The 13,965-nt window shown below is 56.9% G+C and overlaps 1 protein-coding gene across 9 annotated transcripts in view; it reads left to right on the top strand.

The window, feature by feature from the left end:
- The window catches only part of PIK3C2B (phosphatidylinositol-4-phosphate 3-kinase catalytic subunit type 2 beta), a 63,865-nt gene that overhangs the window by 35,346 nt on the left and 14,554 nt on the right, over window positions 1–13,965 (top strand). For 8 of the 9 annotated variants that reach the window (XR_004385108.1, XM_032878379.1, XM_032878383.1 and 5 more), the window contains 12 exons: window positions 104–299; window positions 1,323–1,445; window positions 4,851–5,018; window positions 5,553–5,664; window positions 6,890–7,032; window positions 8,360–8,548; window positions 9,754–9,847; window positions 10,005–10,099; window positions 10,565–10,745; window positions 12,137–12,244; window positions 12,854–12,946; window positions 13,762–13,891. Coding sequence is in view for 8 of the 9 variants with exons in the window: in XM_032878379.1 (XP_032734270.1) it covers window positions 104–299; window positions 1,323–1,445; window positions 4,851–5,018; window positions 5,553–5,664; window positions 6,890–7,032; window positions 8,360–8,548; window positions 9,754–9,847; window positions 10,005–10,099; window positions 10,565–10,745; window positions 12,137–12,244; window positions 12,854–12,946; window positions 13,762–13,891 (1,632 nt within the window). In the remaining variant the exon portion in view is untranslated. The remainder of the gene's footprint in view (window positions 1–103; window positions 300–1,322; window positions 1,446–4,850; window positions 5,019–5,552; window positions 5,665–6,889; window positions 7,033–8,359; window positions 8,549–9,753; window positions 9,848–10,004; window positions 10,100–10,564; window positions 10,746–12,136; window positions 12,245–12,853; window positions 12,947–13,761; window positions 13,892–13,965) is intronic. The other variant, XM_032878385.1, reaches the window with a different exon arrangement.

Raw genomic sequence — 13,965 nt, 5'->3', positions numbered from 1 at the left:
GGGACTCCTGCCCTGGGGTACACCATCCCCGCCAGTGCCATGGCAACAGGACAGGGCTCGTTGAGGCCTTGTGACCTTTCCTTCTGACCCCTTCCTTTCACAGAGAAGGTTGTGGAAGCTCTGACGGCCGCCATCTTGGACCTGGTGGAGCTGTACTGCAGTACATTTGACGCGGACTTCCAGACGGCCGTGCACGGGAGCCGCAAGCACGATCTGGTCCAAGAGGCCTGCCATTTCACCGGGCCCCTGGCCTTCACTGTCTATGCCACCCACCGCATCCCCATCACCTGGGCTACCAGGTGAGCCCAGGGCTGAATGTCCTCTAGGCAGAGGGAGCGGAGTTTGACTTTCCAATGGCTTCTCCCTGTCTGCACGCAACCCCACCGTCCAGAGCCGATGGTCTGTGGCATTGTGGTGCACCTTGATCTGAGGAGCCAAGCGCCTGAGGGGTATTGTGGACCAGGACATCCCAAGGAGAGGCAGGAGGTCTGCCAGCATCAGATCCTGCCAGGCCTTCTCAGTGCTGGTTGCATCGGCATCCCTGTCCCCCACCCATCCCAGGCCAGCTGATGGAGACACTGCGACAGATGGCAGCTTCCCAGACCCAGTGCATGCCCCAAGGCCAATGACTGCACTCCCCTGTAGAGGCACAATGGGAGGGGCGGGGAGGTGGGAGATGACCCTTTGTTGGGAGTCCCTAGGCCTGCAGGGGTGGGTGGAGGGGGACCTTCGTTTGGTAATCCCCTGCTCCTCTGCCTAGTCCCTGGCATCCAGGGCCTGGGGAAAAAGGCATTTGGCTCCACCTCCCTCCTTTCCGGATCCCCCCCTTTGCCCTTCCCCCTCATTCTTTGTTCCTCACTTAATGTATTCCTCTGGGCGATTGGCGGAGAACAAAGGAGGCAGCCTGGGAAACCAGGGCCTTCTCTGACCTCTTCTGTCAGGCACCTGTCACGAACTGCAGGGACCCCCATGTGTTGGCATTCACATCGGCATATGTCGATTTCATCTCCCCCCACCCCTTGTCGCTTGCGCATGCGCACACAGACACCCACCTACTGTAAGGAGGTGGCTGTAGGCTGGTCCCCAATAAAGAAGGGAGGAAAACCCTGGGCCCAGTGTGGGGCCTGAAAGTGGGCGGGGCGGGGGGGATCCAGATCCAGCTGCTTTTCCTGATGCTTTCACAGATCCCCTTAGGCTCCCGTGCTCTAGCCCCCAGGGGACCAGGGAGGTCTGTCTTTACAGGAGAAATGGAGCTGGGTCTAGGCTGGGTGACTGTGATGGGGTTCGGGAGCTGACCGCCCTTCCCCTCTTTCTGTTGGCAGCTATGAAGATTTCTACCTCTCCTGCTCCCTCAGTCATGGCGGGAAGGAACTCTGCAGCCCCCTGTACACCCGAAGGGCTCACTTTTCCAAGTACCTTTTCCACCTCATCATCTGGGACCAGCAGTAAGCCCTCCCCCCACGCCCCAGTGCTACCCCTGCAGACCCCGCAGAGGTGCCCACACCTGCAATAAACCAGGCTCCACCATGAACCTACCCATGCAAGCCCTCAGCCTCTTGAGTCTCCCTTCCCTAACCCTTAGATGGGGACAAGTTCTGTTTCTAATGCACAGAGGCTCTGTCTGTAAACAGTAAAGGATCATATAAAAGTTAGTGGTTAGCTTTCATAATAGTTCGTCATCTTGATGTTATCGCCCTTAAAAGGTTTAACTAGTCTGGGGATTCTCATCCTCTCCCTTCTTCCCAAAGTATCCATTGAGTAAGGAGAGGGGACTACACTTTCTTCCTTCTAGATGGGAAAGGGCAGGTTGTCTAGAGGAAAGAAAAGTGGGCTGGGAGCCACAGGAATAAGCCTCTATTTTCAGCTCTATCTTTAGTCCTGTGTTCTCTTTGGTCTCTCTGTGCCCCAAACTGTAAAGTGGGGCCATTTGTTTAATTCAGAGGCCATTGTGGCATCGCAGTGAGATAGACTATAAACACACTAAGTATGAAACATACTAAGTATCAATCAGCATTTATCAACCAGTGTTTGCTGTTGGGAAGATAGGCGTCCGCCAGGCAGAGCTGGAGGGAAATGGAGGCATGCACACGTAGAGGAGAGGGGGAGGCACTGTAGGTGGGTGCCCGCCCCGTGCCCTCTCTGTGCTGGGCCCTGCCCTCTCTGCAACCTGCCAGAAAGCCCCTTGTTTGCTGCCCCCAGCTTCACTGCCCCCGACCAGCTGTGTCTGAGTCATTATTTGCAGAGCAGAACTGGAACTCCAATGTTTGGAGTGCAGATTAGAGGCCGAGCGGCGTCCTTGGGGAGGCCAAGGTTGCCAAACTAGGCCGAGGCAGAGTCTGCACAAACACTGCGAGAGGTGGGGTATTTAACAGATGGACAGCTGGGGAGGCAGGCCCTTTCTCCTGTCTTCACACTTGTGTAAGTTACAGAGCAATAAAGCTGTACAGATAGCTTCATCAGACAACTGCTGGGGCAGGAGAGACTCCTTGAAGGCAGGGGATGGCTGCCTCCAATGGCTTTGGAGTTCACTCACCTTTCTGAGTTTCACCTTCACCTTCTGCTCCTGTGGCCTCGTTAACTGCCACTACCAAGGGGGTCGTGCTGTCCAGAACGTTGGCCCTGAGCCCCTCTTCCCATAGACTGTCCATGGCACCAAGGCAGCCTGGCCTGCCCTTCCTCAGCCTGCCTGTTCTGTGGGTCTCCTTCCACTCCCTGTCTTAGATGCATCCCCAAATCTCAAAGGGCTGGTCCCTGCCTAGAGCCCCGTGGAGATTTCCTCTCCGTGGTCCCCCAATCCCTGTGCCCCACAGAGACGCTTGGCACCTTCATGGTCAGGATCAAGGCATCTGGGAGAAGACACTACAGTGTAGGGTTCAAAGCACAGGCTTGGGCATGCTTAGGGTTTCTAACTGTAGGTGGAACCTTGGGGAGTAATAGGGCCTGACATGTAGGGCTGTTTCAGGACTTTTGGGACATTGCAAGTGAAGTGTGTGGCTCAGTACCCAGCATGTGATAAACGCTTTCTTCTCCATCCTTGTTGCCATCTTTTTAGCTGGGGCAGCCTTCTCTGTTCCTGTTTCCCTATTCCAAGTGACTGACGTGGTAACAGGTACAGGGAGATATTTGTACGTGCAAATCCTATTTGGCCTTCTCAGTGCTGGTTCTGCCTAGGTCAGAAGGTGCCGCCTCAGAAGCCTCAGCGTCACATAGCAAAAAGCACACAGTGGGTACACACATCACACAAGTGAAGAAGCTGTGTTCCACTCTCCATGGAGGAGGAACCCGGTGCAGAGGTGTGCGTAGTTCTGAGGTTGCGAATAGCAAAACCAGGACTGGAACCGGCACATCCCAGGAGTCCTTCCTGGAGGAGGTGACCCTTGTGATGTGATGTTGAGAAATGGCTGCAGAGGGAAGGAGAGCAGTTTCACAGGCAAGGAGGAGGTTCAGTCTGTAGTCAATGTGCTGGTTATCCTGACAGACCCAGGGAGATGGTCGGTGGCAGAGGTTTTGGAATGCTGGAAGGACTCGAGAACTGAGGAGAAGGGGATTCTGGCTGGTTCTAGGGGTTGTGGCCTCCTATTCTCTTCACCTCCAGATGCCCAGCGGGAAGCCTCTTCTGGGCTGACAGAGAGGGGTCAGCACCAGCCCCCTTTACACTCTGCTGTGGGGTCAGCTGACTGTCCTGTTGCCGCAGTACCGGGATCAGCTAATTCTCAAAATAGGCCCAGCAGCTAGGCTCTGCCATCCCCTAGCCAAGCCCTGGCCTGGCATGTCTGCTGGCTGGTGGAGGGGCCCTAATTATAGCCATGGGCCCCCAGGGTACAGGCAGCTGGGACAGCAGGGCTCTGCCAGTCTCTGGCGGGTGGGAGGGAGTGCCTTACTTAGGTGGAGATGTTCCTGCAGGAGTGAGGGGCGGCTGTGGAGGAAGCCTGCTTGATCAGAACTCCTGCGAACCTTGGGGGTGGCCTCCCTGCCTCTGTGCCCTCTGGCATAGAAACTGCCCTGGGCTGGCCAGGAGGGTGTGACAGTGTGGACCTTGCCCCAGGGACAACTTCCCCAACAGGTAATGTGGGTCCTCCCTCAGGCTTTCCAGGGCTCCCCTCCTCTCTCCTCCTCACTCCACCCCAGCTCCTGATGCTGAACTTGGAGGGAGTGGCTGGGAGTGATTCTGGCAGAGGAGGCCCTGGAGAACACATCTGGACTTGGGTAGTGGCAAGGTTTACCTGTCTCAATTCTGCCAGTTTGCTTGCTCTCCCCCCAGGGACTTTGGGAAGGCCCTTCTCTTTGTCCCTTTGGCTTTGAAAATGTTTTGGGGCCAGAACAAACCGTGTTGTGCCCTGGGGGGTTGGGCAAAGTAGGGGACAGGAGAGGACAGGCAGGTGGGAGGACTATTGGGGGAGGGTGGCCCCGAAGGCAAGGAACACTGTGCTGTTTCTTCCTCCTCGTGTTTTTAGCCTGGGGATGGGGGAAGGGATAAGGATTGTCAAGAGGAGCAGCTTCTTAGGGACCCTCTGCAGAAATCCTGAAACCGCGTGTGTGGCTTAACTATGGGACCTGAGGTCACCTGAACTCTGAGATGGCTCTGGCTGCCCAGGTTCTGTCTGGTCACCACGGGGTGGCCTCCAAATCAGGAGGCGCACTCTACAGAAAGTCTGCACAAACAGCACAGTGTACTTCTGGAAGTGTCCAGCGGAGGTTGTGACCTGTCCTGGTTCCGGGCTTCCCTGGGGAGCACATCTGATATCCCGAGAGGCAGGTCAAGTTCTCAGGCTCCGCTCAGCTTCCCGGGCCACCTGTCTCTTGCCTCCACAAGGGCGGCACCTCCTGATTTGGTTTCCTGTCCTTCCCAGGATCTGCTTCCCAATACAGGTGAACCGGCTGCCTCGGGAGACCCTGCTGTGCGCCACACTCTACGCTCTGCCCATCCCCCTGCCTGGGAGCTCCTCGGAGGCCAATAAGCAGCGGCGTTTGCCAGAAGCCCTTGGCTGGGTCACTACCCCACTGTTCAACTTCAGGCAGTACGTGGCTCCCACGCCAGCGGCTTCTTGGCCTCGGAAGGGAAGGAGGGGGATAGAAAGAGGGGCCTGGGTGCTGCACTGGCCAGTGCCCCTTGGGCGGGTTGGCCGCGTGGGGCTCATCACCCACAGAGTCCAGAGGGCCCTAGCAGGGGGACCAAGGCACAGAAGTAGAGATCAGAACAACTGATGTGACCAAGAGCTTCTGGGCAGAGGAGGGCAAGGAGAGGGGCGGGGTGTGTGAAAACGGAGTGCTCGGGTAACGCGCCACCTGACCCTGTCATTGGAAGGGCCTTAGAGGTCATCTAGTCCACCTCTCTGCCTCGTGGGGCATCCCCACCACCAGGTCATCCAGAAGCTTCCTGGAGGGGGTGTGCTTTTATAGGACCTAGAAGAAGGAAGAGCCCGTGGTCTAAGAGAATGACAGAGTTGGATGCTGGCTTCAAAGGCCGATTTTTGGATGGGGGAGCACGAGGAAAACCATCTCCTTAGCCATTGTGTTTGTTGGCTCATTCCTCTCCCCTCCATTCTCCTTAGAGTCCTGACCTGTGGTCGGAAGCTTCTGGGTTTATGGCCAGCAACACAGGAAAGCCCCAGTGCCCGTTGGAGCGCACCTAATTTCCACCAGCCGGATAGCGTCATCCTGCAGGTGAGACCGCGGCCCCAGGACCATCCCTCCTGCCCGCTGCACAGGGCTATCCAAGAGGCAGCTCTGAGTTTTCCGCCTGGAGGTTTGGGCTAGGAGGTAAGAGAAAGTGCTGGCATGTTGGGCACAGTGCACTGATGTGATAGAAGCAACCAGAGTGATTTGGTTAGACCTGGAGTGGGAGGGTGAGTCTGTGGAATGTGTGTCATCTCCTGGAGGTTACTTTCCATCTCAAGGAGGCCAAAGGCAGGGCCTGAGCACCTGCACCCCTGTCTGGGGGCCCAGCAACTTGGAGTCCTTTGTATTGAGCCCGCACGTGACTGAGTCGGATAAAGGCTGAGCTGTCCCCTTTTGGGGCCTGAGGGGAAGCCCCCCCCCCACCCCGGGCAGCCACTCAGTACTCTCTCAGAGTGGACTCCCTGCCTGGGGCGAGGAGGAGGAGTTGGTCAAGCCCAAGGTCTAGTTACTGGTTTCTGGCTCCCCTTTCGTATAGATCATGGCATGCTCTGGTATGGAATCTGGAATATGAAAGTGGCTAGAGCATGAAATAAAATAACACAGAACAAAGGCTCCAGAGGCAGGCGTTTTTGTCTCCCTTAATTAACCAGACTTAAAGCCCGGGACCTGGAACATTGCTTGGCAACTTTCCACTAAACGTTTGTTGATTGCGGGAATGTAGGACCCACTCCACTCTGATACCCAGTTTAGGAGGATGAACATGGGGTGGCCTAGAGCTAGGGGAGCCGGGGGCACAGGGTTGAGAATCGGTAGGGCCCTCCCCTGGCATGTGGTCCCACTTCCCATCAGTCAGCAGCACCTTCCAGGGCTGCCCTGAAGGCTCCCTGGCCTCAGCTTGGAGGCTCTCAGGGGTTCAGCCTGCTGACACTTCTGTTCCAAGTTCTGGCCTGGGGCCGCGCCCCCTTCCCCACATGGCTACATCTCTGCCCAGCCTCTTTCTCACTTCCCTGTTCCTCTCTCCCTCTGTTTCCTTCTCATTTTTTGCTGGAAGTGACAACTGGAAGAGGCTTTCCCCAAAGTCCCAAGTCCACACCAAGTCCAGCGGGGTTATTTTACAAGCAACCTGCAGGGGAGGGAGGGAGGAGGAAAAAAGGGAGGAAGGAAAGGAGGGAGAACACCTGAGACAGAGGCCCTGGAGAGCCAGGAAGATGGCGGCTCACCTTCTCACTCGCCTGTCTTCTCTCCCCTCTTCTCTGACACCATCCCCCAGATCGACTTCCCCACCTCAGCCTTTGACATCAAGTTCACCAGCCCCCCTGGAGACAAGTTCAGTCCCCGCTATGTGTTTGGCAGCCTCCGGGAAGAAGACCAACGTGTGCTTAAGAACATCATGCGGAAGGAGTCCTTGTACTGGTGAGGCCCGGGGCCTTCCCCGAGTGTGGCTCTGGCCCCGTTCTGTCTGACCTCTCCCCTGCCAGCTCCAGGTCCTGCCCACCTGCTTTGGGAGTGGAGGTGGGATGGGGTGGGCACTGGCGCTGAAGCAGGACGCAGTGGAGAGAGGGCTCCGCTGCGGGCATCCTGACGCTAGGAAAGTGGAGAGTCCGGGGCTAGGAGACTGGATCTCGGAATGCCCATCCGCACAATGGGGACCTGGTCCAGATTCAGCTTGCCAGAGGACCAGAGCTTTGCCCTGTCCGTCCCCCAAGATATGTTGTCTCCTCCTTGCTATCCATGGGGGCAGCTGGCTCCTTTCCTCACCACCCTGCCCCCACCACTCCCACAGCCTCTTGCGTTTCTCTGGCCCCATCACTTTCCAAAAAGGATCAGGTGTCGGGGCAGGCTGGCAGCTCTCAAGGGGAAGCGAGTCCAAGCTGATGTCATCCTTGGGGCTGCTTCTCTCACCAGGATTGGAGGGGGAGGGGTGAGGAGCGGGGAGCAGGGAGCTCCAGGAGCGGGTGGGATGGGGGTGATGGGGGCTCCTGCCCCGCCTGCTCTCCCTGTATACCTGTCTGGCTCCTGCACTGCGTGGCCCTATGCTGCAAGCGCGTGCCCATGCGTGTGCATGCGTGTGTGTATGGGGGACGGGGGCAGGGGAGATGGGGCTCATCTCTCCCTCATATCCCACCCAAGGAGTCAAAGTAGCTGAGTGAGGACAGATCCCCCCGCCCCCACTCCTCTGCTGACCCCTTGCTTCATTAGCCCCTCAGCTCCCTTCTCCCATTAGACACCTGATCTCAGGCAAGGCTTAATTAGCTGTGGCTTCTATAGACCCTCCAGCTGGCCCCGGGAAGCCCCAGAGGCTTCTCAGCCCTCCAGACCCGTACATGGGGGGGAGCACTGCCCTCTGGTGGCTCCCCTTGGGAGTGGAGCTCTAAGGGCATCCGCAGGAGGGGCGGCCGATGGCGGGGTGCCGGTGACCTGTGCATTCGGCCGCAGTCGGAGAGGCCCTGAGATGTCAGGACCAAAGATGAGACTTAGGCCCTGGTGCCCCCAAAACCTCGCTTCACACGCTTCGCCTGGGGATCTTTCGAAAATACCCATGCCTGGTTTCCGCAGACGTTCTGACTCCGCAGGTGTCGGCGTGGCCCAGGCACGGGGACTTTATCAACCTCCCCAGGTGATTGCAGTGTGCAGCAAAGCCGGGGAACCACCGAGCTGGAGAATGTGTGGCCTTCTCGTGGAGAGTCAGTACCCTTCCCCGTGGCTGACCGTGCTGTCTCTGGCCTCCCCGCACCCGCAGGCTCACGGACGCTGACAAGAAGCGCCTGTGGGAGAAGCGATACTATTGCCATTTGGAGGTGAGCTCCCTGCCCCTGGTGCTCGCCAGCGCCCCCAGCTGGGAGTGGGCTTGCCTGCCCGACATCTATGCTCTCCTGAAGCAGTGGACCCACATGAACCACCAGGATGCCCTGGGGCTCCTGCATGCCACGTAAGTTGTTAACACCCGCCTTTCCTTGACCGCGAGTCCTTCGCCGGGGCCAGGGCTTGGCACTGCCCGCCGCTAGCCTGAGCCAGTCCTGGGGAAGTGGTAAAGTGGGCTAGGAAATTTAGGGTGTCTTCACTCCTTTTTTGCTTTTTCTTTGTCTCCTTTCCCTGCTGTGTGACATTGGGAACATTTTCTAAGCGTACTGCAGAGCCAAAAACTTTACAGGGAGCACCATGGACCCACTACCTAGATCCCAACCATTTTCACTATTTGCTGTATTTACTTTCTTGTGTGTACATCCCTCCAGCCAACCATCAGTCCGTCTTACTTTTTTTTAGTACATTTCAGTGTAAGTTGCAGACATCACACCTCCCTCTAAATACTTTGATGTATGTATATCATTGACTAGAACTTGACGTGTGTTGGTTCGTTCTTTAGAGGCAAAATTTCCAAAATCAGAAAGGCCTAAGCCTTACCTGGATGTCGGCGGAGTCTTGACACGTGCATAGCCCTGGGTGACCCAAACTTTACCACTTCGTTCGACTTTCACAGTTCTCTCTTCCCTCTTTCCCTCAGAAGTGTTCTCCGGGGACATGCTCCTCCTGGTTTCAGACCCTCAGGCTGCCTTTTCCAGATGGTACCCAGTATTCCTGGCTTCTTTTTTGCTGCTCTTGGTTATTAAACTGTACCCGATCCATGTGTCTTGCCTTCAGGACTTTTTGAGACCATGTTTTTGCTCATCTCTGCTCAGTAACCTCTGCCATGGGGTACTGGTTTATGTAAAACTCCGTGGTTTTCTGTTCTTAATCTGGCTGGCTTTGCGCTAAAGGATGGTACCATCGTGCTTTAATCCATGTAAGGGTTCTTCAGTGACAGGAATTTCTAGCACAGTGGGAGTTGAGGAAAAGATTTTCAGGAATGGGGTTGAAGACTCCATCCAGTTTCCTTTAAATCCTACAAGGAATGAAAGTGGCCACCGTCCTGTTCCTCTGTGGCCCCATGCCTGCTCTGACCAGGGGACAGGGCCATTCTCAAGGCTTGCTATCCAGACAAGGCGCTCAGGATTCTTCTAGTGGCTTCGGCAGATTCCGAGGGACGTTGCCTTTTCTCCACGCGTGTGTCTGAAGCCCAGCCGTGCGGGTGCCAGCTCGCTCCTGGGCCACAGAGCCTGCAGCCGGGCCGTCAGGGGGCGGGGCTCTGTTTTACAGTTTCCCGGACCAGGAGGTGCGACGGATGGCCGTCCAGTGGATCGGCTCGCTGTCGGACGCCGAGCTCCTCGACTACTTGCCTCAGCTCGTGCAGGTGGGCAGACCGGCCTTCCCTCAGGTTCTGATGGCCCCTCCCCTGGCCCCAAGCCCGTGTGCGTCCTCCTTGGGGAACCCGGGGGCCCCGGCGGGATAGTGGCAGGTGTAGATGGCGGGCAGGCCATACAGCCTCCTGATCCTTTTCCCCTAAACAGGCCCTGAAGTACGAGTGTTACCTGGACAGCCCCTTGGTGCGCTTCCTCCTGAAACGAGCCGTCTCAGACTTGAGAGTGACGCACTACTTCTTCTGGTGAGCTGTGTGTGGAGAGGCGGGAGACAGACATGCGTCCCGGGGGCAGGAGTGTTTTACTTTGCGGTGTGTGAGGGTGGGGAGCTTAGCCGTCGGGGTGCCGGGACGTTGCTGCCTTACCATGTGGCTGTGGGCCAGCACTGGTTCTCCCCGGAGGCCTGGGTCCCCAGGGGACAGTGTGGATCATCGCTGGCCCTCCTCTCCATCCATCCATGGCAGAAATAGAAAGGAGCTGCAGAGGGGCTTTGAGCTTTAATTAAAGGCAGAGTGGGCACAGACGGGTGGTCCAGTTGAACAGCTCTGTATGAGCTACGCGTACAGAGTCTTATCTTTTCCTCTCAGGCTCGGGGTGGGTTTCCCAGGGAGCTGGAGCAGTGTCTGACCCCTCCCCGCCATTGCGCACATCCTTGCGGGTGATCCCAAGTTTCTGGACCCCCTCCCACCCCCCCACCCTTTGCCTTGCAGGCTCCTGAAGGATGGTCTCAAAGATTCTCAGTTCAGCATCCGCTACCAGTACCTGCTGGCAGCCTTGCTGTGCTGCTGTGGCAAGGGGCTGAGAGAGGAGTTTAACCGCCAGTGCTGGCTTGTCAGTACCCTGGCCAAGCTGGCCCAGCAGGTCCGAGAAGCTGCCCCTTCTGCACGCCAGGTGAGGAGGGCAAGGTCATCTCTACCCATTTCGGGCCCGGGCTTTTTTTTTTTTTTAAGACTTTATTTATTCATTTGACAGACATAGCGAGAGCAGGAACACAAGCAGGGGGAGAGGGAGAAGCACGCCTCCCGCCAAGTGGGGAGCCCAATGTGGGCCTCCATCCCAGGACCCCGGAATCATGACCCGAGCTGAAGGCAGGGGTCCTGGGATAGAGCCGAAGCCTTAATGACTGAGCTACCCAGGTGCCCAGTCCCGGGCTTTTGTAACCAGCTGTTAATACCTTCCACGTTCTCACCAGCAGGATGGCACTTGGCCATCTCTGATTTAAGGACTGGAAGGAGGGGACTCTGTCTCTAACCTATAGGCCACAGAGTGACAGTCTGCAAGCTGGATACAGCCCATGGATGTGTTTTGGTTGGCCTGCACTGTGTTACAGTTTTTATTTAACTGTTCCCTTTAAAGGTTAAGTGTATTTGTATGAGTTGTTTCGCTGCCGAAGAACAGCCAGCCAGAGAGGGCATGTGTGGGCTGAAATTCAGTCCTACTTTGTTCACTGTGCTGGGAGCCGTAGCTCGGGCTGCTGTTACCCAGAGCGGGGACCTTTATCTGTTTGTGCCACCAGGCCGTATTAGGCCAACAGTGTTCCTGGTTACTAACATTTAAACATCGCAAGAATTTCAGGGCACCTGGGGTGCTCAGTCGGTGAGGTGTCTGCCTTCGGCTCAGGTTATGGTCCCGAGGTCCTGGGATCGAGTCCCGTGTTGGGCTCCCTGCTCTGAGAGCCTGCTTCTCCTTCTGCCCCTCTCCCACACACCCCCACTGCTCATGCCCTGTGTCTCAAATAAATAAATTAAAATCTTAAAAAAAAATTGGGAGACAGTGCCTGGGTGGCTCAGACCTTTATGCATCTGCCTTTAGCTCAGGTCATGATCCCAGGATCCTGGGATTGAGTCCCGCATCGGGTTCCCTGCTCAGTGAGGAACCTGCTTCTTCCTCTCCCTCTGCCTGCCCCTGCTTGTGCTCACTCTCATTCTGTCAAAAAAAAAATTGGGAGAATTTGAAGTCCAGACTGTTGGCTTTTCTTGGCAATGGCCTGAGCAGCACTGCCCCCCCCCCCGAGATGCCCCTGCTCTCCCAGTTCACTGGGGTGTTCCCTGCCTCACTTCTCTAAGCTGCCCGGGCTTGCTGCCCATGCCCTGTCCCAGGCACGACACCCCAGGCTGGGGTACTTTTCCTTCCTCTTGGTCTCCTGGGGGTTGCCCACACTTCTCTGATGGCGGTTTTCATCCCAGCCATTCCTGGGCTCCCAGCTCTGGGAGAGGCCTGGTTCTCAGTAAAGCTTAGGGGCACCCTCCACACCCCTACTCCCCCTCTCCCCTCCCTCTCAGGGGATCCTCCGCACGGGCCTGGAGGAGGTGAGGCAGTTCTTTGCCCTGATTGGCTCCTGCCGCCTGCCACTCAGCCCCAGTCTCCTGGTTAAGGGCATCGTGCCCAGGGTGAGTGATTGGTGGGTTTGGGGTTCTCGGGGCAGGGAGGGCTCAGTGGAGGTGAGGTCCTCTCACCCTGATTATTGAGAGGAGGAAGAGAGACCTATTCGGGGTCTCTTTGCAGACCTAGTGTGTACTGACTTTTGCCTGACAGCTGCACAAGGTAGAGGAATTGGGTGGGGGGCTGGGTAAGTGTCGTCCCTGATAAGGCAGGACCCAGGCTGGTGATAAGGACCGCAGCTGTCCTCTGTCCCTGCCGAGCACTGCCTCTGTGCTGCGGTCTTCTGAGTGCTTTATGCCAGTGATTGCATCTTTACGCTCACAACTCTTACAAGCTTGGTCCTGTTGGGAGCCCCATTTTACAGAGGAGTAGACAGGTGTAGATGGGAGTCACGTCCTACTAGGTTGTATGCCAAACGCAGTGAAGGCACGAGAGAGCGCTTGCTGGGGCCGAGGCTGTAACACACTGGCGTGAGGGAAGGAAGCAGTGCGGGGTCCCGAGGAATCTGGCAGAAACTGCGAGCAGGAGGACCAGCCGCAGCAGCAGCTTGACCCACGGTGCGGAGGCCCTTTTCCTTCCTGACCCTCATCACTACCCTACCCTCTCTCCCGTGGCAGGACTGTTCCTACTTCAACTCCAACGCCGTTCCCCTAAAGCTATCCTTCCAAAATGTGGACCCACTGGGCGAGAACATCCGTGTCATCTTCAAGGTGAGGACACTTCGCAAGCCTGGTGGGATGATGAAGGTATAGAGGGGAGGGAAGGAGGGGAGGGGAGGAGGGGGCGAAGGGTGGCAGGAGCAGCCCCAGGGCAGGTCTCTTGCTATTAGCCCCTGCTCCCGTTTTTACGTGTGAAGGATTATCAGGGGACCAAGACAAGATCCTAATTCTGGGTGGCCCCAGCGGGCTAGGAAGAGCGAGGCAGCTAGCAGCGGGGTATACAGAGGGCTTCCTAGAAGAGCGGCTATCCCAAGGATGGATGGATACAGTGGCGATCTGCTCGTGCCTGAGGGTATTTAAGCAGAGGCTGCGTGGCTGCCTGGCAACAATGTTGAAGAGGAAATTAAGAGAACAGGTGCAGGTTGGACGAGGTGATCCCTATGGTCCGTCCGTCCTAACAGTTGGACCCAGACAGTCGTGATCCTGAGAAGTAAACCGTAGTCTGAGACCATGTAATCTAGCGGGGGACGGGAGACACATGTATGCTACCATGTAATGTGTGTACTGGCTGTGTGTCGGTTCGGGATCCAAGGTATAAACACTCATGTTTGAAAAAGTCTCAACTATCCGGAATCTCAGTTCAGTTCAGATGGCGATGTGGGGGTTGAAGAAAGAGCCGGGACGCTGCAGGGGCGGACATGATGGCTGGTCCACCTCTGGTCATTTGACCCGGTGTGAGCCGAGAGGGGAGGTGGGAAAACTGGGCAGTAGTCTCCTGTCGTCGTGTGGGCCCGGGTGGCTCTCTTGGGGCATCTGGGAGCCAGGTGAGGCGATGAACTCGAGCTCTGGTCACTTTCTTCATCCAGTGTGGGGACGACCTTCGCCAGGACATGCTGACCCTGCAGATGATTCGCATCATGAGCAAGATCTGGGTCCAGGAGGGACTGGACATGCGCATGGTCATCTTTCGGTGCTTCTCCACGGGCCGGGGCAGAGGTCAGCTGGGAGTGGGGGTGCTGCGCGCGGGCAGCTGGCGTGGAGGGCTCCCCTTGCCTTAATACTGCCCTCCT

This window comes from Lontra canadensis, unplaced genomic scaffold (genome assembly GCF_010015895.1).
Source record: "Lontra canadensis isolate GAN:19392208 unplaced genomic scaffold, GSC_riverotter_1.0 scaffold63, whole genome shotgun sequence".
NCBI lineage: Eukaryota > Metazoa > Chordata > Mammalia > Carnivora > Mustelidae > Lontra > Lontra canadensis.
This window is presented reverse-complemented; position numbering and strand designations above follow the sequence as displayed.